The sequence below is a fragment of the Phocoena sinus genome, chromosome 9 (assembly GCF_008692025.1).
Source record: "Phocoena sinus isolate mPhoSin1 chromosome 9, mPhoSin1.pri, whole genome shotgun sequence".
Taxonomy (NCBI): domain Eukaryota; kingdom Metazoa; phylum Chordata; class Mammalia; order Artiodactyla; family Phocoenidae; genus Phocoena; species Phocoena sinus.
Window position 1 is genome coordinate 65,353,969 of NC_045771.1, and position 24,039 is coordinate 65,378,007.

The 24,039-nt window shown below is 36.9% G+C and overlaps 1 protein-coding gene across 1 annotated transcript in view; it reads right to left on the minus strand.

The window, feature by feature from the left end:
• The window catches only part of THSD7A (thrombospondin type 1 domain containing 7A), a 456,679-nt gene that overhangs the window by 205,704 nt on the left and 226,936 nt on the right, over positions 1–24,039 (minus strand). Inside the window, exons 3-4 of the mRNA XM_032643093.1 lie at positions 13,767–14,015; positions 10,583–10,764 (exon numbers count right to left, since the gene is read on the minus strand). Coding sequence (XP_032498984.1) covers positions 10,583–10,764; positions 13,767–14,015 — 431 coding nt within the window. The remainder of the gene's footprint in view (positions 1–10,582; positions 10,765–13,766; positions 14,016–24,039) is intronic.

The following is a 24,039-nucleotide window of genomic DNA, read 5'->3' on the forward strand; positions in this document are numbered from 1 at the left end:
GTCTTCAGGACACGAATGCCTGTGTTTCTGTTTCTCATCTTAATGTACTGATTCTCTTTGGCTCAAATAGAGGCCAAAAATCTGTGTTAGAATTTGGGACAGATTCATTAAGAAACCCATGAGGCTTAAGGTCAGGGCGCTTTACATGCACAGGACCCTTCTGAAACCCTGACAGAGATCTTACTGATTTTGTATTTGGAATTTAGTTGGTTTTTTTTTTTTTTCAATGCATAAATTACATAAGCCTTGGGCCTCAAAAAGAAAGAAAAAAGGATTTCCCTTTCCCTATCCCAGTCTCTCCCAAAGCTTTGGAAAGGGTCTTTTAAAAGGACCATCATGAGCTTTACGGTAAAATTGTCTCCTAATTATAATCACCACGGTGCTTATAAAACAAACAGAGATTCCTGCACCCATTTCAGACCTACACAATCCCAGTGGATAACATCCAGGGATTTTTGCATTTTCTTAAAGCATACAGGTGACTTTTAAACTACATTTTGAAAATATGTGATTTCCAGAAAAATAATATACCCAGTGAATAAGGATAAAGGTTCTTTGTTAAGGATGGACCATGGTTGTAGTATATTTTCAGATTTTAACTGAAGAGCCCCAAATTGGCATGTCTGGAGAAGTCTCTCCATGTTAGCCTTGTGAAGGGGCAACCCTGAACTTCCAGTAAACAAAGTCTTAATACGAGGTTATTTGAGGTTTGGTTATATAAGATAGGTTATAAGTTCCCTGACAGGGATCAAGTCTGCTTTTTAAAACATTCTATATTCAACATCGTAATCAGTAGTGCAATCTAACAGTTGCTCAGTAAGTATGTACTGAGTGAATGAAGGAATATCAAGTGAGATATCCAAATTGTAACACTTCATTGATAGCTTGTGATTGATGTTCAGAAAAGTAACATGGGAGAACAGACACAGAATGAGTTTAACATTAACCCACTGACACATAAAAAGATGCTCAACATCGCTAATTATTAGAGAAATGCACATCAAAACTACAATGAGATACCACCTCACACTGGTTAGAAAGGCCATCATCAAAAAGCCTACAAATAACAGACGCTGGAGAGGGTTTAGAAAAAAGGGAACCCTTCTACACTGTTGGTAGGCATGTAAATTAGTGCAGCCACTATGGAGAACAGCATGGAGGTTCCTTAAAAAACTAAAATAGTTACCATACGATCCCACAATCCCACTCCTGGACATATATCCTGACAAAACTCTAATTTTAAAAGATGCATGCACCCCAATGTTCACTGCAGCACTATTTACAATAACCAAGACATGGAAGCAACCTAAATGTGCATCAACAGACGAGCGAATAAAGAAGATGTGATACACACACACACACACACACACACACACACACACACACACACACACAAAATGGAATATTACTCAGCCATAAAAAAGAACAAAATAATGCCATTTGCAGCAACATGGATGGACCTAGAGATTGTCATACTGAGTGAAGTCAGACAAAGAAAGACAAATATCATATGATATCACTTATATGTGGAATCTAAAAAACAAAATAATACAAATGAACTTATTTACAAAACAGAAATAGAGTCACAGATGTAGAAAACAAACTTATGGTTACTGGGGGGAAGGGGAGGGGAGAGATAAACTGGGAGATTGGGATTGACATATACACATTACTATATATAAAATAGATAAACTGTATAGCACAGGGTACTCTACTCAGTACTCTGTAATGACCTATATGGGAAAAGAATCTAAAAAAGAGTGGATATATGTATAACTGATTCACTTTAGTGTACACCTGAGACTAACACAGCATTGTAAATCAACTATACTCCCAATAAAAATTTTAAAAAATAGGTAAACAACAAGGTCTTACTGTATAGCACAGGGAACTATATTCAACATCTTATAATAATAATGGAAAAGAATCTGAAAAAGAATATATATATAATCATATATATCATATATATATCATTCAGTTATATATCTATAACTGAGTCACTTTGCTGTACAGCTGAAACTAAAACAACATTGTAAATCAACTCTACTTTAATAAATAATATTAAGCAATCGATGCCATCTGTTCCTTCCCATTAAACATTTAATCTTCACAGCAACCAAATAATTAACATAGTGCCTTAATAAACATAATCAATACTCTCACTGTCATCATATCATCATCATTATGGTATCATTTCCTTTTAGAATGGGCATTTGGCTCTTAAGTGTAGGTATTTGTTGTAAGTATTTCGTTAGACTTCATATTGCTGGAGAAATTTCAATGTGTCTAGCCTATTGCATCATAAAATTATTATCTAGTATGTTTTATCCTTCCTAGCTTAATATCACTCACATATTTAACAGCACACCATCTATGACTTTGTCAAAGGCACCAACATACATAATGAATTTTATTATCTTCTCTGGGTAATAATTCCTTTGTCATTATTACCTTTGTCTAAGTAATCAAGCCAGTGTCATTCACCCTTCCCATTAGCAAACTGGGAGAAAAATGAGAATGATACAAAGGGAGATAGGTTTGAAATACTCAGGAATTCTCAGATGTTTCCTTCAGTTTTAAAAGTTTAGTCATTCTCATGCTTCACTGAACAATATCAAGTTAGCAACATAATTTTTATTGCGTTTTATGTTTGTGAAGATTATCCTTCACTCTAAAAATACTGGAGAAAATTCTGGGCATTTTTGATTATCCAATAAAGTTTTCTATCAAATGCTGTTTAATCAATCCAACCATTAAATCTTCTGGATAGTTTTGACACTGCACACATATATAACTCAAATCAATCTCATGTTATTTCTCATGTTAAAATAAAATTTTCAGCTGCACTTTGTATATAAAGATGGCATTACTGCCTGGGAAATACAACGTGTGATCTGTTCAGGTATTTTCCAGCAGTGGTAAATGTTTGGACTGAGTAATCCACACTCTTAGTTTGATCATGGCAGAAAACTTATAAAACAGTTGGTTGGTCTTATAATAATAACAAAAACAAAATGACTTTCTATAATAACCTTTAACTCTGACATTTGAAAAGTCATATTTCTAGATTTTTAGTCTCTTTTATTTGGTATTAATTAGATTGACTCTAAGAAAACAATGATTTTTTTTCTCTTGTTCAGTACTTTTATTGAATTGACTCATTTTTATTTAATCCCTTTTAGAAAAGTGTGTATATATATATATATATATAATGTATTTTTATGTTAATAATTATTCTTAATTTTTTAACAGGCATAATAACTTAGTAATATTTAAGGGTGCTCAACATCTCTACGCTTTCCCAAACAATACACTCCTTATTATTTCCTCCTGTCACATATTATTGTTGGTCATTAACTAATTTACAGTGTTTTAATCATGAAAATTATTGTTGTTGCTTCACACATATTTATACTTATTTAGATTACCCACATGCTTACCAAATTCTTTGCACATCTTGAATTCTTCTCTTTCTGGGTTCAATTTCCTTCTTTCTAAACATCATTTAGCGGTACTTTCAGTAAGGGTTTATTAATCCTTTCACTTTTGTCTTAATTTTGCCCATAGTTTTCAATGATAGGTAGTTGGATAAATAATTTTAAGTTGACAGTTATTTTCCTTTCAGTACTTTCAATATATTATTTTTATTATATTGATCTTCTGTAGCTGTTCAGAATTTCACTGCTAATTTGTTAATTCTTTTGTAATTAATTTTCTCCTTCTCTCTGTTCCTTTTAATATGTCTTTGGAGTTGATGAGTTGAGAATTCACTACATTGTATATAAAGTGTACATATATTATTATCCTGCTTACAAATTTTCTTGATCCTGTATATCTTGTCTTTCATCAATTCCAGACAATTCTCTCATCTTTTCTCTTGATTGTCTCACTCTGAACCTTCTTGTTTTCTTCATGAATGTTATCCTTGCTTTCATTCTCAACTTCTATTTTCAGTGTTGCACTTTGAATAATTTGCTTACATTTGTCTTTAGTTTACTAATAATTGTTTATCTCAATGTGTATAATCTACCCATTTGTTTATTTCCAGTTAAATTATTTTTCAGTTCCAGAACTTTTGTTTCTTTCCTTTTTCTTTTTTTAAAATCTGGTCTTTTTAATTGTGACTCATTATATTTAATGTTTTAATTTTTCCTTTACATCATAAATAAGTTTTAGCATATGTATTTTATAGTTTGTATCTGCTTCTTCTAATATTTCCAAGTCTAATATTTGCAAATCTAATATTTAGTCTAATATTTGCAAGTCTAATTTTACTGTTTGTTAGGCATTCTAAATCCTGTTTACAATGAATTGTTTTTCCGCATGTAGTTCACAAATTTGAATGGTGCAGTTTACCTGGGAAAATCCTGCAGCTTAGGTTAAGGTATTCCCATCTTTGGAGTTTTTGCTTTCGCTATGTCAGGCACCTTGCTAATACCACTGCCTGACATCATTTCTTATATTAATTTTCAGCTTTGTGGTCTTTGGACTTAATGGAAGTACCATACATTTGAAACTTAAACTCATATGAGTACAGGCCCATAGCTGGAATTTTTAGGAGAGGTTTGTTTTTGCCCTGATTTAAGGCTGAAGCTGATCTGCTTCCTTGTTATCTCCCTCTATAAGTAAGTTGAATTTCTCTGCTCACTCAATCATTGATGCTATAACCCTTTGAGGCTGATGAAGTAATGCAGTATTTCTGCTTGTACTCTCTTTCTCTGAGTACAAGTTTATGTCATGCCCTCAAGTCCCCATAATGTAAACCCTTGTTCTGTACCATCCCTACCCAAGGGCAACCACAGAAAGCATCATCTCAGCCTTCATGGTTTGCTTTGGGAAACTGTTTAGTTAATCAAGACCTCAGTTCTTCTCTTAAAAGTATTTAAAACAATATTGTATCCTGAATGTCTAGGTATTTTTTAAAGGATGATTTTCAGCTATTCTAGTCTGCCACATTGCTGGAAATGTAACATAAGTGCAATTAAATAGCCATTTTTAGGTAAATAAAGTTAAGTAATGTGTATCAAGATATAAGGCCAAGCAGAAATGAAAACCAGATTTCCTGATTATCTGTCTGAGGTTCTCTTGAAAGTAGTCTTAAGATGAAAATTCAAAAGATTTTTAAGCTATCTATATAATTAGAAAAGAGGAAAATAGACACGTAAAACTATTCTCTTAAATGAGTGGCCAACCTGACACAAAGTGTATACATTTTGACTCTCATCATCTGATCTAACAACTAGATCATGTGTCCTCTATTCCAAGTCAGAGGTGTGAATAGTTAACTATTCAGGGGTGAAGAATGGTGTGTGTGGATATAGCCCCTAGCTGAAATAGAGAATGTTTAAGTGTACCTGAAATGCTGAAGAGACAATTTTCAGACAAATTTAAAAGGAAATTGTACTATTTTACAAAGGGGAGAGTAAACACGTCAAACAACAAATGTTTATTAAACACTGACTAAGTCAAAGGTACTGTAAGCATTGTTATCATGTTTACACAACTTCAGAGCTGCCTCATTATATTTTTCTTTGATTGCCTTTTTGGTTGAATATTTCCTGACATGTCATTAGTAAGCTCTTCCTCTACTAAAAATTGTTAATTTACCTCTGGCGTAGACCAATGACCAGCTTAATCTAATTCTCAAAATGTAAGTTTTTATTAGCTTCTATCCCAATGGCTGAAACCTCCTGGAATCTCACCTTCCATTTTGTAATCCACTGATCCCAGAGAAATTTCCTAGGGAAACAGCCCTTCTCTTCCACAAAATATCCAGAGGACCGATTTCCGAGGAAGGTTTGATTCCTTCAGGGATTTAGGATTTAAAACATAGGAATGTTTTAGTTATTCTATAATTATATCACAGTGCTTTTTACAACCCACTGCACCAGTGTAGGCTATGTTTCCCAAATGTAGCCATTATGTGATTTAGTTCCTTCTTCATTTACCATAGGAAGATTAAGAGAGAACAAAGTGGTGTGTTTAAAAATATAATGATAAATTATGAAAAGTGGTTATATCTTCATTAATTTACCACAACAAAAGTGTTCATAACCACACTTTATATATGCTTATGTAATTATGGTATTATCCTAGTGACATTTTTAAAAGTTAATTAATTTATTTTTTTGGCTGCACTGGGTCTTCGTTGCTGCGTGCGGGCTTTCTCTAGTTGTGGTGAGCGGGGGCTACTCTTTGTTGCAGTGTGCAGGCTTCTCATTGCAGTGGCTTCTCTTTGTTGTGGAGCACGGGCTCTGGAGTGCATGGGCTTCAGTAGTTGTAGCACGCGGGCTTAGTTGCTCCACAGCCTGTGGGATCTTCCCTGACCACAGCTCGAACCTGAGTCCCCTGCATTGGCAGGCAGATTCTTAACCACTGCACCACCAGGGAAGTCCCCTAGTGACATTTTACAGTCAGTAAATTTAAAAATCTTTTTATGTTTTTCTATAATTTATATCTATATAATCATGTTCTAGAAAGACAAGAAACACAAAATCATTTCTATTTCATGGGACAGCTTCTATCTATTTCTAGCCAAATAGAAAGTAAAAGTAAATTACTATCTTTCCTAGAGGGTTTAAGAATTATATCAGGGAATGTATAGAGAACCCTGATACACATTTCTGATTGAAATGTTATGCAAAATAGTCTCACGCACCTGTTATTTCAAAAGTGATGGATAGGAAAGATGCAGCACTAGACTTCGATGTACTCTCTGATATTTACTTTCTGAAATAACAGGGAAATAGCACCATAAGCATAGCCTTTTTTTTTTTCAAAATAGTGTTGACTGAAGTGGGCTAGTCTGTGGAAACTGTAGATAAAAGACTACAATTACAAAGAATTTGCATTGCATTTAGGGATGGTGACTATTTTATTCTTATTTCTTTGCAGATGGGAAAATATGAGCTCTTTATTCATCCTTCTGTCTACCCATTCACAGTACAATCATCCTTCCCTCAATCCATCTTTCTACTGATTCTCCAAACCTTTCTGCCGGTTTATCTCATTCTGTGTCATCATACAGGCTCATTATCCAGGCTGTCTTTCTTAATAACCTCAGATCCCACAGACCTTCTCCAGATTTCGGTGTGGATTATTTGCTACATTTTCTATAAAGGAATGTTCTAAAATCTCCTATAATATAAACTGCAGTAAGTTTTATGGTGCTTTATAACCAATACCTTTGGTGCCCCTCATTTAAGAACATGTTCAATCTGTATCAAATGGAAGAATTTCTTGAATTACTATAGCTAAAATCTACTTTCAATTCACTTTGAACTCTTAAAAAAGTCAATTCGCGTTCATGCATCTAATGATCAGCAACATTTTCATCAGCTTTCTAGGACTTACACTGATAACCTCCCCATGGGCAAGGCCTTGTCCTGTCATATCCTGAGAAGGATAGAGTTCATGCCAGCGTAAGTTGGATATTCTTCAAGCCTACTGGAATTCTGAAGAGCCAGATGACAGAAACTGTCAAAGATTTTACGACTAAGTCTCCTCAGTACAGAACTTGTCAAGCCTTTCTTCTAAAGAAGTGATTATGGAAATTTTGATCACCTGAATATTGTGTTAGAATTGGGAGAATTCCAAGAATAAAATGTGGATACTCTCCAATATCAAGCAGATATATTTTTCCTATTGTCTACAGATGCCATCACCAACTTAGTAAGTATTGATAATTCAACTCATTTCAAGTTTTGAATAACATACTTTACACTTTGTGAGAACTTTAATAATAAATATTTCAATTTTCCGCAAATTAAATATATTAGCTCCAAGGAAAAGAATTTTTAGGGCCTCGTGTGGGGTGAGTCAATTAACAGTAGTAAATACGCCAGTGAATAAAGTGATTTAATATGACCCTGCCTTTGTGCTAAGGTGGTCATTATCATTCTTCTGTGTAATATGATGTACGAAGATAATAAAGGAAGTTTATGTGAATTTCATATCACTTGTTTACAGTATTTTTTGCATCAAGAAATTTTATTTTTGAGCTAAAGTATTTTATTTTGAATTAAGGGTTTTTTTGTTTTTTTGCAGTACGCGGGCCTCTCACTGTTGTGGCCTCTCCCACTGCGGAGCACGGGCTCCGGACGCGCAGGCTCAGTGGCCATGGCTCACGGGCCCAGCCGCTCCGTGGCATGTGGGATCCTCCCGGATCAGGGCACGAACCCATGTCCCCTGCATTGGCAGGCGGACTCTCAACCACTGTGCCACCAGGGAAGCCCTAAGGTATTTTTAATAGTTTGGTTATGTGTGAAAACGACATTTATAGGACACGAAGTATGAATCTACAAAAACAAAAGTGTAGTCCTTGTTCTTCAAATTAAGTGCAATATGAATTGCTCTTAGAGTGGGTTGTTCATGGTTACACAGTCAGGATTTCCTGAGATCAGTACCTTCTAACTAGGATTGAATGAGGAAGTTATTTTGAGAGGTTTCCCTGTTTTTATAAAGTAAGCTTTCATTCTTTCTTATTTGTTTAAGAAGACAGACTGTGAACAATCTTCACAGCCCACAGTCTAAGTATTCTCCATTCACACATATTTACAGTCTTTACATGTCACCCTTGGGATGCTGGTATATTAAACAAGTTTCCTATTGGGCAATGTTAAGTACTTCTAGGGGGAACTCAGTCTAAGTTCTGAGGAAAAAAAGCTGCAACTTTTAGCAAGAATCAGCTATTTTTGCAATAAGAGGTTTATTAATATTCTTGGTATTGGACATGAAAGGACACAAATTCCTAAGTTATTCATGTTACATACCTACATGATTAAATATTAATTTTAGGTGAATTGACTACTTCCATGTCTATTAATCTCTGCTTTGGCATTTGCTTTAGTCCAACAGATACATCTTAATAATAATATTCTTTGTGTTTTCCCTTTTTTCTGTGACTTACTTTTGTTGCTCTGCAGTGCTTTGACAGCAGTAGAAGGGGAATTCTATGACAAAATGATTTTTTTAAATGTCCTGTTGCAATTCAGAATTCTGAAGGATCTTTTTGAAAGCAATAACCTACAGGATATAACTGATGGTCAGAAACTAAAATCTAATCTACCTCTAGCAGTGAAATTATACTACTCTGAAAGGACTGCTATAATAAATCCACCTAAGAGTGTTAAAAATGTAGCCATTAAAGTGGCCAAGACAATATTAATGTACTAACATTACATGTTTTATGGTATTTCCTTAAAACCTCAAGATACGTTAGTAGTAAAATGTATCCCTAGGCTAGATTCCTAAATGAGCTAACGTGCTGTGTAAAGCCAGTGGATACAAAACAATTAAAATTTTCAAGTTGCAAATGTAAAACTTTAGTCCTTATTTCCCAAGAATTACTGGTCACCAGTGCCACTTCTTTTTTGGGGGAGGCAAAGGAGCCACCTCTTCTTTTGTTTTATGAAATGCCCATTTCATAAAACATGTATGAAGTGTATGTGTCATAACTCAGCTCAAGTTCCACCTCCTTTGTGAAGGTTCCTCTTTCTACGATCTCCCTATGGTTATTCTAAAACTCAATTATAATGCATATCATACTGCATTATAACCATTGGGCTGTTTGTGTGCCCTCAAGATGACCATGAGCATTTTCCTGACATGAAGTTTGTATTGATATTTTCATCCCCACCACCACACAAAAGTTTTGGAGCTCTCCTGGCAACTGATCAATATATGTTGAATGTATTAGTGATAGAAGTCCTGCAATCCCTCAGGTAGTGAAATGTAAGAGGGTCTGCTTACAGCATTGCTTGAAAAGTCTCATATTTGTGTGGACTAACGGGCTACTAATTGAATATAAACTTGATCCAATAATGAGTAAAATTTTAGAGCTGAGACAGGGCAGAAGTTGAGACACAGATGTAGAGAACAAACGTATGGACACCAAGCGGGGAAAGCCGCAGCGGGGTGGTGGTAGTGGTGTGCTGAACTGGGCGATTGGGATTGACATGTATACAATGATGTGTATAAAATTGATGACTGATAAGAACCTGCTGTATAAAATAATAAAATTAAATTAAAAAATTAAAAAAAAAGAAGTCATGCCTTTGGGTTAAAGACTTTTTCCTGTAGTTTTTTTGTTTGTTTTGCTGTTTTGTTTTTGTTTTTTTTTCCTGTAGTTTTATTCTGTATTTATTCCTTTTAAATTCAAATTGAAATTTTCACTCAATACCATAATTAACTTATTTTTTCAACCCCATTATAAACAGCAAAATAAGGTGTTCTTTTTACAAGCACGTTTTACTTCTTCTTATGTGAAGAAAAGAAAATTTGGACTTTGGAACACATACTTGCATTCTATATGTATCCTTACGAGATACATCTTTATTCTATTTTTATAATTAATTACTCCTACTAAAGAGAGGTTTGTCAGTGAATCAGAACGGACCAAAGATGGAACTGTATTAATTATTTTTACAACCATAATTTAGACTACTGTTCACCATAGTCAATATCAGCCATAATGTGAACAGAAATATGACTCTTCCTGCCCCAAACGGCTACATATACACCCCTGCAGGATGATCCCACCCTTGGTCTCCACAGTTGAGGACTTGAGAAGAAAACAGCTTACCTTCTTTGTCCTTGTGGGAGTTTAAGTGTGAGAGGAGGTCCTCGTTGGCCTGCACGCAGTACACCTCTCGGGTCTGGACCCCTCCTCCGCAGAGGGCCGTCTGGTTGCCCCGCCTCTTGTCCTGCTGACTGAGCAGAGGATCCACACGGCACTCAGTCCACTCTGTAGTCCTCCAGCCATACCTAGATAAAGAAAATGATGGCAGTGGCAACCTGTTTACTGAATAAAACTTTTCTCCACTCCTATTTTTTGTTCCTCAAAAAGATTAATCTGGGGCTTTCCTGGTGGCACAGTGGTTGAGAGTCTGCCTGCCAATGCAGGGTACACGGGTTTGAGCCCTAGTCTGGGAACATCCCACATGCCGCGGAGCAACTAGGCCCGTGAGCCACAACTACTGAGCCTGCGTGTCTGTAGCTTGTGCTCCGCAACAAGAGGGGCCGCGACAGTGAGAGGCCGTGCACCACGATGAAGAGTGGCCCCTGCTTGCCGCAACTAGAGAAAGCCCTCACACAGAAATGAAGACCCAACACAGACAAAAATAAAATAAATAAAATAAATAAAAATTTATTAAAAAAAAGATTGATCTGAAAAATACTTGCCTCTTGAATTAATCTTAGACTACTTCTAAGGTGCAGGTTCACTTTCAATCCCTTCCTCTACATCCTCATCCCGCTCCATTTAAAGAGGGGTTAAATTTAAGATGATCCAGTTTTAATTGCAACTACTGGAAGTTACTTATAAATATTTTATGAAAAGAGAGCATAATGCTGAAAACATGAAATTTTATGTTCAATTAAGCTGAACTCAGGCTTGCCCTTTCTTGATGCTTATAAGCAAAGGAAGGTTGAATCTGAGAATGGAACACATTCTAAATGATGATGAACCCAAACATTTGTTTTGTCTCTAACAGAATGCATGAAAATTGCAGCTTCGTACTGGATCAAAATTATAATTGTGTGTTAGTAATAAAAATGTAACATAATTCAGAGTTTTCTCTTTATTGTTGAGAATAAGAGTTTTTGTTTTTTTTTTTCCTGTAGCACTGAGCATCCCTGATGAGTGCTGATGAATGATGAAAAGAGCTGACGTTTCTAATCAGTGGAACACAGGAAAGATGATCTGTGATTCTAAACTAAAGCTCCAATAAAGATTATGATGTGAAAAAAATGTCAGGGGATTGTCAGCCCAACACATGCTTTAAGGAGATAGACAGGGAACCATTTCCCGATGCCACTGAAGATAGAAAGTGATGGCATTTCTCCACCTCGAGGAAAATGGATATTCTAAAAGCACAAAGAAAATGGCTCATGTAGCACTTTGTTTCACTTTAACCAAGATGCCTCCTTAGTAATCAGATTAACAGCCAACATAGGTACAAATGGGTGTGCTAATGTTCACCTCAGTTAGACAGAAAGGTTAAGTGGGCTCTAGGATGTCTCATCTAGAGGCTTTGCTTTGTCAGTGGTAAAGTTTCATGACAGTAAAGCTGAACTTCATGCTCGTTTTTCAGTTTTTATAAGTGGGGATTCATGGCTTAATAGAGGTGCAGGACTGGGGCATCAAGGAACGACACTCTTGACATACATTTATAAAGGAAGTGCAGCATTCAGGTCAATTCTAAAAACATGGATACTTGATGCCTTAGGAGGAGAGACAGTGAAGGAAAGTAAAACCAAACAAGTCATTCATTAGGGGAGCTAAAATGAAAATGTTGTTTTTTTTTTATAGAATGTAGTCCCAATTTAGGTCATCCTAAGGAGTCCTGTGAGAGGAACAAATTTTTAGTAACGTCAATTGATCTCACGTTCTAAAAAAGTGCTATCATCCATAAAGGGTTAGAAGAAAGATTCAGAATAGAGATTTTAATTAATAGCTAATGGCGTTTGAATATTTGAGAGGATAAAGAATAAAACACCTAGCTTGAGACAAAAATGGAAGACACTTGTAGGAGACAAAACACTCTGATTAGAGAACCTGGCAACTTCCTTGAAACTGTTATGTAGAGGGGAACACACAAGTCAGCAGGACAGGCAGAGTAGTTAGGAAGAAAACTCTCTAGAGCATTCCGTCACTTGTTATATCAGAGAAGGGATGATTCCAAAGTGCTGCATAATTGAAGATCTTGTCTGAATCATTACTATTCTTTGTTATTATTATTATTACTGTTAGAAATGGGAGGAGGAACAATAATAGTAGCTATTTTCCTCCTCACTGTGTCATGCAGTTCAAGCTGTATGCATGTTCTCTAAGTATTTGAAATATTCCAGGGAACCTTTCAAGGAAGCTTGTGCATATCTACTGAGAAACTAAGATTCTGTAAGTTGTTTCATAAATATTCTATATTCAGACTAAGCTGAAATATATTTATCACCAAGATAATTCACAGTAATGTCTTGGAGATGATATTTTTTAAGGATAAAAAGAATATAGTTACACTGCCAAATATTTCAAAATTAGTCTTATTTCATCTGAATTCAATGCACATTGACTGGGCACTTACTGTATGCCTGGTTCTATGACATGCAAGCAATTAAAAAACAAACAAGCCCCACCCCCAAGGTTCATAAGCAGTCTTTGTCCTGAAGGAGCTTAAAGTCTCATTATTTTGATGTAGCATTTTACTCCATTCAATAGGAATTGTTATATACAGTACTGAATTTTAATGGGACCTGCTCAATAAGCAATAGGAACCTGTATTTTGAAACTTTATTTTACCTTATAGACTAGTTGACAAACTACAGCCAAATCCAACCTGTCCCCTGTTCTTATAAGTAAATTTTATTGGAACATATCCACACTCATTTGTTTACATATTACCTATAGCTCCAATGGCAGAGCTGAAGCGTGACAGAGACACATGTGGCTTGTAAAGGCTAACATATTCACTACCTTCTCCTTTATGGAAAAAGCCTGCCAATCCCCATTATAGAAAATACACAAACAGGGAATTGCCGTTAAAAATCTAACTTTCATGGAGACTGGGAAATACAGCTTGTTAAAGACACTTTTACCCTGTAAAACCAGTAATTTTTACAGGATAGTGTTTGTAGAGAGATATTTTTCTACTTCGAATTTGTAAAAATCTCTATTTCTCAACATACTATCCAGTTGAAATCAAACCGCTAAAGGAACATGCAGTTTGGGCAGAAAGGGCAGCAGATGCCACCGTCCTTTATTTACTCACATGGCACAGGGGGCAACTCCATCTCCTTGAGACACACAGGGTTCTTTTTCCTCAAGTTCTGGACACTCCTTCTCACTGCCAATAGGAAACTGCCTGATGAGCCGCGTCCTCACACGGGTGCCTTTAGGGGATGCCATATCATGGCATGTTTTTGAGCAGGGGCTCCACTCAGACCACTCTGACACCTGGCACTCTTTGGTGATCACACAGGCCTGGAAGGTCAGCGGCAGCTTCTCTTGTTGGCAAAAGCTGCAAAAGAGCATCAATATTCTCATCACAGACTCACAGGCAGGCATGAACTTTGTCTTCTACACGCCAGAGTGAAATCAGCTTGGACATTTTTATTTCTACTTGGAGGTACAATTCCAATTTCATTAAAAAGATATCAACATTTACGATGTGTAAAAGCTGTTAGACTCAAAGCTAACATTTGCATTTCTTCCTATTTTGTAAGAGTTGTTAAACCGCTCATAGGAAATAGAAAATAAACGGGTTATGCAAAATTAGCTGAAACTAAGTTTACCATATTGTTCATTTTACTCATTCCAGATTTGTCTTTATTTAGAAAATGAGGAACCAAGAACTGTTAACATATGATAATTTCCATTTAGTGATTTAAATAAACATGCCTGGATAACTAATACAATATTGAACAGAAAAAGTCATTTAATTTATGCTTAATATTATTTTTAATACTGTTTGAAACATTAGCTGTCAATTACAATGTATGTTTATTCAAATACATCAACTTTTCCAGTTCATACTTTAATGTAAGGTATACATATGAGTATATTAATTAAATACATTGTAAGCATAAATATAAATCTATTTAAGCTATATTACTGTAGAGATATCCTCTAAATAGATCTTTAATTCATCAGTAAAGTATTTATGTTCAAATCCGTATCTATCTAATCCTCCTTGAATTAGAGGGATGTTGAATTCTAAATTGTAATGTCTACATACGAAGATGATGTTACAAATGTCATCAACTACGGGCATATGCACTTTGAGGGGTTTTCCTGGAATTGGATGGCCTTGCGTTGATTCTTAGTTGAACTCCTGCCCATTCTCAGTAACTAGTAGCTCACGTTTACAAGACACAGGAGGCATGCTGCCACGATAGGGCATCTGTTCCAGTGGGAGAGTTCACTGATAATTCTGTCTCATCATTCAGGTGCTATATTTAACTATGATAACCAACCATACAGAGAGGCAGGTCCATTTTAATATAACAACTCACATACAATCTTTTTAATTCTACTGGCATGTGTATGAAAATTGCATTCCTAGGAGACAATTAGAGCTCAATATGTCAAAGTCAATTTGTCTGAGCTGAGAGGTCTGGGCAGGAGAATCATCTGAGAGTGGCAGTAAAAGAGCCCTGTAAGTCAGCTCTGTTCTTCTTATAACAACAGAGAGGACCAGAATCCCAGTTTTACTCAAATGTCATATATTGAGTGTTAATGATGTATTAGGTACAACACTAACCTTAGAACAAAACTTTCTCTGTGATGAACAAGTTTTCACTCTAACACTTGTGAGTTTATCCAGGAAAATCAGGCAAAATAATGACCAAATGATGACCTCTATAACTCCTTTTTTACAAAACTCTCCATGTTAATTTCCTCTTAGATACATTTCTAATCCTTCATGAGATTGTATTCATATACATATATGCATATGTTATCCTCTGTGTATTACTTACCAAGTCCATATTCTATGTAGAGGCAGAGAATTAACAATCCCTTTTAATCTTTTGTGGAGAATTTGACCATCAGTTAAATACCTCCAGTTACAGTTACCTGGTAACCTGATGAAAGCTGAAATATCAGCTATGTTACCAGATAATATTATTTATGATACAATGATCAATTTTGATAAATTCCATTTGCTCTGGAGAAACTAAAACTACCTGGTAGGCAGCCACAACTTTGGGCTTGGCTGAATGTGTCAGCTCTTGGAATAGGGCTTGTTTTTTGTGTGGACTTTGCAGTCTATGACTACGGGATCAAATCAAGAGATATCGGCGCCTGTGGGGCCTGAGACTTTTAAGCCAAGGCAACTCTTGGACTTGCCAGATGTAGATTTATCTTCTTCCATCTGAATTGTGCTGCATTGATTTCTAGAAGAATTACCACCAGATGAGGAATGTCTGTTGCTACAATGATGACAAGTTCTTTATCTTTCTAAGTAGACTGATGCCAGACAGCAGTCTTGTGTGTCTTATGTAGCTGAAAGTCTGCACAGCCTAAGTTTAAAACTTAATTCATATTACCTCATTTAATGCTTCCAATAATTCTTTTATGTGGGTACCATTATCATTTCCATTTTACAGGGAAGGAGTCTCTGAAAGGTTAGGGAATGTGTTTAAGATCATATAGGAATGTGTAAGTAGGGAACTAAAATTTGAACTTGGATTTTCTAAAATCAGAGCCCATTTTCTTAATCACTTTGCCCTACTGCTTCTCACAGTTTAAACTGACTATAAATCTGTTTGTTAGAGCAACTGCTGTAGCTGAGGCCAGTGCCAAGGTTACTGGCACATTGTGAATCCAATAGTTTCACTATTTCACAGCCCCAGGATTCGTACCACCCTAGCACTTTGCAAATGTGCTACTTGCTCTAAGGAGGACTTAGTAATTATGGAAAAGTCAAAACAAATACATTTTCCTGATACATGTTTTTAATACAGGTCCTACATATGAGAAATCAGCAGCATAAACATGAGAACAGTATTAAGTTATATGATTATACAGTTTTTAATATATGTGATGTATATAACATAGCTACCTACTTATCTGTCTATCTATAGTTTGTTTTTCCTTTAATTTTCCAATATCATTATTTCAGCAAATGTGAATCAAGTAACTCTACATATTAGGCTTTAGAAGTACAAAGACAAGATTATAGTAATTAAATTGGGAGCATATAATTCTGCTTGGGGAGGCACAGAAGGCTATACGAAGTAGTACATTACTACGAAGTTTTCATATTGAGTGACGGTAATCAATGGAAATATGGAATAAAAGTCTTTTCTTTGTTTGTTGGTGGGTGGGGGAAATATAGATTTTTCCTTGGCCCCAGTGTAAGGAGTTTTTGTTGAGCAGCGGAAATAAGAGTGGAACTGAAGCCTAGGTCAGATCAAGGGCAGTTATGTAGATCCAGAAAAGCACCTCCTCTGAGTGAGAGAACCATTCAAAGCTGTGGAGCATGAAGGACATGATATTTGTATTTTATATAAATTCCAATAGTAGGGTGCAGGACAGAATAACAGGGTATAAGATCAGAAGCAAGCTAACTATGATGATGACGATGATGATTATGACATTAATATTTATAGTAAATATATATTGAGTGCTTACTATGTGCCAGACACTGCTCAAACTGAGTGAGGTATGATTATGAAGATGAGATTAATCATCATTGAATGTCTAGTGTGAACCATGTACTGTATTAAGTTTTACTTAGAGTATCTCATGTAATCCTTAAAACTATTCTGTAAGATGGAGATCCATCTTTTTTTTTTTTTAAGATAAGGAAATGGAATCTAAATGTCTCACTTAAGTCTAGATAAAGTAGCAGGACTAGGATTCTAACTAGATCTTTCTGCTTATGAGGCTTATCAAAGTATGAACAAAGGCAATGGCAGTAGAAATTAAAAGGGGTTACAAACTATAAAAAGGGGAGTTAGAAACTATACAACCTGATGGATAGTTGAAGGGTTAAAAGAGACGAAGGAGTCATTAAATAACTTGGAAGTTTCTAGCTTTGGCAATCTGGTGAGCATCACTGCAATTCTTTGAAATTGGAGAACATGGAATAAAAGCAAGTTCCTGGCAAGTTGATAATTGAGTTCAACATTATTATCTTGATTAGATTATGGACACATCCAGTACATATCCAAACATGCAGAAATGTCTAGTAGACAGATCCAGAATTAAGGATCAGGGTTTAGTTGAAGTTCTGGATGGCTTGTATACTTTTAAAAGTCATGAGCAGAACAGAGTTCAAAGCCAAGGCCACAGGAGTAGCTGAGGGCTCACACACTGGGGCTCATTTTAGGCCTGAATAACTCACACATGGCCTTACAGTGGACTTTGGTAGGTCCATGAACACTGTGATGCATATTAATTTCATTTTGTAATTGTTAGTTGGACTAAATAGGATCACCAAATCACCCATGCTTACTAAATTATTCAGCTGCCACCCTCAACCATTTTCTCCTTTATTCTGGCCATGCAAAAAGGTGACACTAGAGAGCTTAGGGGAACTATCCATTTTGGTTCATTATGGTTTTCCTGAGAATATGCCCCTCTGGAGGTCAAAGGCATAGGCTGTGCTTCTGCAAGGGCAGCCTGGTAGAAGATGTGATGGTCACTGTGACAGTTTCCTTTTCATTTATGTGGTACATTCAGGATAGCCCAGATGGCTAAGACTGACAGAACAAAAGTCTGGCTTTGAGACAAAAGCAGATATTACTTAATCACCTTGTATCAGACACAGAGGAATCAGACTAAAAAAAAAATGAAAAAGTGGAGAGCAGGAGCTTCAAATGGGCAGAAGAGTAAGACACGGAGAATCACCTTCCTCCCCAACAAATACATCAGAAATACATCTACGTGTGGAACAACTCCTACAGAACACCTACTGAACGCTGGCAGAAGACCTCAGACCTCCCAAAAGGCAAGAAACTCCCCACGTACCTGGGTAGGGCAAAAGAAAAAACAGAGACAAAAGAATAGGGACGGGACCTGCACCAGTGGGAGGGAGCTGTGAAGGAGGAAAGGTTTCCACACACTAGGAAGCCCCTTCGCAGGAGGAGACTGCGGGTGGCGGAGCAGGGGGAGCTTCGGAGCCGCGGAGGAGAGCGCAGCAACAGGGGTGCGGAGGGCAAAGCGGAGAGATTCCCGCACAGAGGATCAGTGCCCACCGGCACACACCAGCCCGAGAGGCTGGTCTGCTCACCCGCCGGGGCGGGTGGGGCTGGGAGTCAAGGCTTGGGCTTCGGAGGTCGGATCCCAGGTAGAGGACTGGGGTTGGCTGCGTGAACACAGCCTGAAGGGGTTAGCGGCCCCCAGAGACGGACATGAGACGCTAAGGCTGCTGCTGCAGCCACCAAGAAGCCTGTGTGCGAGCACAGGTCACTATCCACAACCCCCTTCTGGGGAGCCTGTGCAGCCCGCCACTGCCAGGGTCCCAGGATCCAGGGACAACTTCCCCGGGAGAACGCACAGCATGCCTCAGGTTGGTGCAATGTCATGCCGGCCTCTGCTGCCACAGGCTCGCCCCACATCCGTACCCCTCCCTCCCCCAGGCCTGAGTGAGCCAGAGCCCCCCCAGTCAGCTGCTCCTTTAACCCTGTCCTGTCTGAGCGAACAACAGACACCCTCAGGCAACCTACACGCAGAGGCGGGGCCAAATCCAAAGCTGAACCCCAGTAGCTGTGCAAACAAAGAAGAGAAAGGGAAATCTCTCCCAGCAGCCTCAGAAGCAGCAGATTAAATCTCCACAATTAACTTGATGTACCTGCATCTGTGGAATACCTGAATAGACAATGAATCATCCCAAATTGAGGAGGTGGACTTTGGGAGCAACGATACATATATATTTTTCCCTTCTTCTCTTTTTGTGAGTGTGTATGTGTATGCTTCTGTGTGTGATTTTGTCTGTATAGCTTTGCTTTTACCATTTGTCCTAGTGTTCTGTTTTTTTTTCTTTTCTTCTTTTTTTAGTATACTTTTTAGAGCTTGTTATCATTGGTGGATTTGTTTTTTGGTTTGGCTGCTCTCTTCTTTCTTTCATTCTTTTGTTACTTAAAAAATTTTTTTGATAATTATTTTTTATTTTAATAACTATTTTATTTTATTTTATCTTTTTCTTTCATTCTTTCTTTTTTTCTCCCTTTTATTCTGAGCCATGTGGATGACAGGCTCTTGATGCTCCAGCCAGGTGTCACGGCTGTGCCTCTGAGGTGGGAGAGCACAGTTCAGAACATTGGTCCACTAGACAGCTCCCAGCTCCACGTAATATGAAACAGCAAAAATCTCCCAGAGAGCTCCATCTCAACGCCAAGACCCAGCTCCACTCAAGAACCTGCAAGCTACAGTGCTGGAAACCCTATGCCAAACAACTAGCAAGACAGCAACACAACCACACCCATTAGCAGAGAGGCTGCCTAAAATCATAATAAGGCCACAGACACTCCAAAACACACCACCAGACATGGACCTGCCCACCAGAAAAACAAGATCCAGCCTCATTCACCAGAACACAGGCACTAGTCCCCTCCACCAGGAAGCCTACACAACCCACTGAACCAAACTTAGCCACTGGGGACAGACACCAAAAACAACAGGAACTATGAACCTGCAGCCTGCAAAAAGGAGACCCCAAAAACAGTCAGATAAGGAAAATGAGAAGACAGAAAAACACACAGCAGATGAAGGAGCAAGGTAAAAACTCACCAGACCTAACAAATGAAGAGGAAATAGGCAGTCTACCTGAAAAAGAATTCAGAATGATAGTAAAGATGATCCAGAATCTTGCAAATAGCATGCAGAAAATTCAAGAAATGTTTAATAAGGACCTAGAAGAAGTAAAGAGAAAACAAACAATGATGAACAATACAATAAATGAAATTAAAAATTCTCTAGAAGGGATCAGAAGCAGAATAACTGAGGCAGAAGAACGGATGAGCGACCTGGAAGATAAAATAGTGGAAATAACCACCACAGAGCAGAATAAACAAAAAAGAATGAAAAGAATTGAGGACAGTCTCAGAGACCAAGGCACCAACATTCGAATTATAGGGGTCCCAGAAGAAGAAGAGAAAAAGAAAGGGACTGAGAAAATATTTGAAGAGATTATAGTTGAAAACATCCCTAATATGGGAAAGGAAATAGTTAATCAATTCCCAGAAGCACAGAGAGTCCCATACAGGATAAATCCAAGGAGAAACATGCCAACACACATATTAATCAAACTATTAAAAATTAAATACAAAGAAAACATATTAAAAGCAGCAAGGGAAAAACAACAAAACAACACACAAGGGAATCCCCATAAGGTTAACAGCTGATCTTTTAGCAGAAACTGCAAGTCAGAAGGGAGTGGCAGGACATATTTAAAGTGATGAAGGAGAAGAACCTACAACCAAGATTACTCTACCCAGCAAGGATCTCATTCAGATTTGATGGAGCATTTAAAACCTTTACAGACAAGCAAAAGCTAGAAGAATTCAGCACCACGAAACCAGCTTTATAACAAACGCTAAAGGAACTTCACTAGGCAGGAAACACAAGAGAAGGAAAAGACCTACAATAACAAACCCAAAACAATTAAGAAAATGGTAATAGGAACATATATAGTGATAATTACCTTAAATGTAAATGGATTAAATGCTCCAACCAAAGACATAGACTGGCTGAATGGATACAAAAACAAGACCCATGTATATGCTGTCTACAAGAGACCCACTTCAGACCTAGGGACACATACAAACTGAAAGTGAGGGAATGGAAAAAGATATTCCATGCAAATGGAAATCAAAAGAAAGCTGGAGTAGCAATTCTCATATCAGAGAAAATAGACTTTAAAATAAAGACTGTTACAAGAGACACAAAAGGACACTACATAATGATCAAGGGATCAATCCAAGAAGAAGATACAACAGTTGTAAATATTTATGCACCCAACATAGGAGCACCTCAATACATAAAGCAAATACTAACAGCCCAAAAAGGGGAAATCGACAGTAACACAATCATAGCAGGGGACTTTCACACCCAACTTTCACCAATGGACAGATCATCCAAAATGAAAAAAATTAAGGAAACACAAGCTTTATATGATACATTAAACAAGACAGAATTAATTGATATTTATAGGACATTCCATCCCAAAACAACAGAATACACTTTCTTCTCAAGTGCTCATGGAACATTCTCCAGGATAGATCATATCTTGGGTCACAAATCAAACCTTGGTAAATTTAAGAAAACTGAAATAGTATCAAGTATCTTTTCCGACCACAATGCTATGAGACTAGATATCAAGTACAGGAAAATATCTGTAAAAAATACAAACACATGGAGGCTAAACAATACACTACTTAATAACGAAGTGATCACTGAAGAAATCAAAGAGGAAATAAAAAAATACCTAGAAACAAATGACAATGACAACATGATGACCCAAAACCTATGAGATGCAGCAAAATTAGCTCTAAGAGGGAATTTCATAGCAATACAATCCTACCTTAAGAGACAAGAAACATCTCAAATAAACAACCTAACCTTACACCTAAAGCAATAGAGAAAGAAGAACAAAAAAACCCCAAAGTTAGAAGAAGGAAAAAAATCATAAAGATCAGATCAGAAATAAATGAAAAAGAGATGAAGGAAATGATGGCAAAGATCAATAAAACTAAAAGCTGGTTCTTTGAGAAGATAAACAAAATTGATAAACCACTAGCCAGACTCAACAAGAAAAAAAAAAAAAAGGGAGAAAACTCAAATCAATAGAATTAGAAATGAAAAGGGAGAAGTAACAACTGACACTGCAGAAATACAAAGGATCATGAGAGATTACTGCGAACAACTCTATGCCAATAAAATGGACAACCTGGAAGAAATGGACAAATTCTTACAAATGAACAACCTTCCAAAACTGAATCAGGAAGAAATAGAAAATATGAACAGACTAATCACAAGCACTGAAATTGAAACTGTGATTAAAACTCTTCCAACAAACAGAAGTCCAGGACCAGATGGCTTCACAGGCTAATTCTATCAAACATTTAGAGAAGAGCTAACACCTATCCTTCTCAAACTCTTTCAAAATATAGCAGAAGGAAGAACACTCCCAATCTCATTCTATGACGCCACCATCACCCTGATACGAAAACCAGATAAAGATGTCACAAAGAAAGAAAACTACAGGCCAATATCACTGATGAACATAGATGCAAAAATCCTCAACAAAATACTAGCAAATAGAATCCAACAGCACATTAAAAGGATCATACACCATGATCAAGTGGGGTTTACCCCAGGAATGCAGTGATTCTTCAGTATACGCAAATCAATCAACGTGATACACCATATTAAAAAACTGAAGGAGAAAAACCATATGATCATCTCAACAGATGCAGAAAGAGCTTTCAACAAAATTCAACACCCATTTAGGATAAAAACCCTGCAGAAAGTAGGCATAGAGGGAACTTTCCTCTACATAATAGAGGCCATATATGACAAACCCACAGCCAACATCGGCCTCAATGGTGAAAACTGAAAGCATTTCCACTAAGATCAGGAACAAGACAAGGTTGCCCACTCTCACCACTCTTATTCAACATAGTTTTGGAAGTTTTAGCCACAGCAATCAGAGAAGAAAAGGAAATAAAAGGAATCCAAATCGGAAAAGAAGAAGTAAAGCTGTCACTGTTTGCAGATGACATGATACTATACATAGAGAATCCTAAAGATGCTACTAGAAAACTACTAGTGCTAATCAATGAATTTGGTAAAGCAGCAGGATACAAAATTTATGCACAGAAATCTCTGGCATTTCTATACTTTAATGATGAGAAGTCTGAAAGTGAAATCAAGAAAACACTCCCATTTACCATTGCAACAAAAAGAATAAAATATCTAGGAATAAACCTACCTAAGGAGACAAAAGACCTTTATGCAGAAAATTATAAGACACTGATGAAAGAAATTAAAGATGATACAAATAGATGCAGAGATAGACCATGTTCTTGGATAGGAAGAATCAACATTGAGAAAATCATGGTACTACCCAAAGCAATCTACAGATTCAATGCAACCCCTATGAAACCACCACTGGCATTTTTTACAGAACTAGAACAAAAATTTTCACAATTTGTATGGAAACACAAAAGACCCCGAATAGCCAAAGCAATCTTGAGAACGAAAAACGGAGCTGGAGGAATCAGGCTCCCTGACTTCAGACTATACTACAAAGCTACAGTAATCAAAAGCAGTATAGTACTGGTACAAAAACAGAAATATAGGTCAATGGAACAGGATGGAAAACCCAGAGATAAACCCATGCTCATATAGTCACCTTATCTTTGATAAAGGAGGCAAGAACATACAATGGAGAAAAGTCAGTCTCTTCAATAAGTGGTGCTGGGAAAACTGGACAGCTACATGTAAAAGAATGAAATTAGAACACTCCTTAATACCATACACAAAAATAAACTCAAAATGGATTAAAGACTTAAATGTAAGGCCAGACACTATCA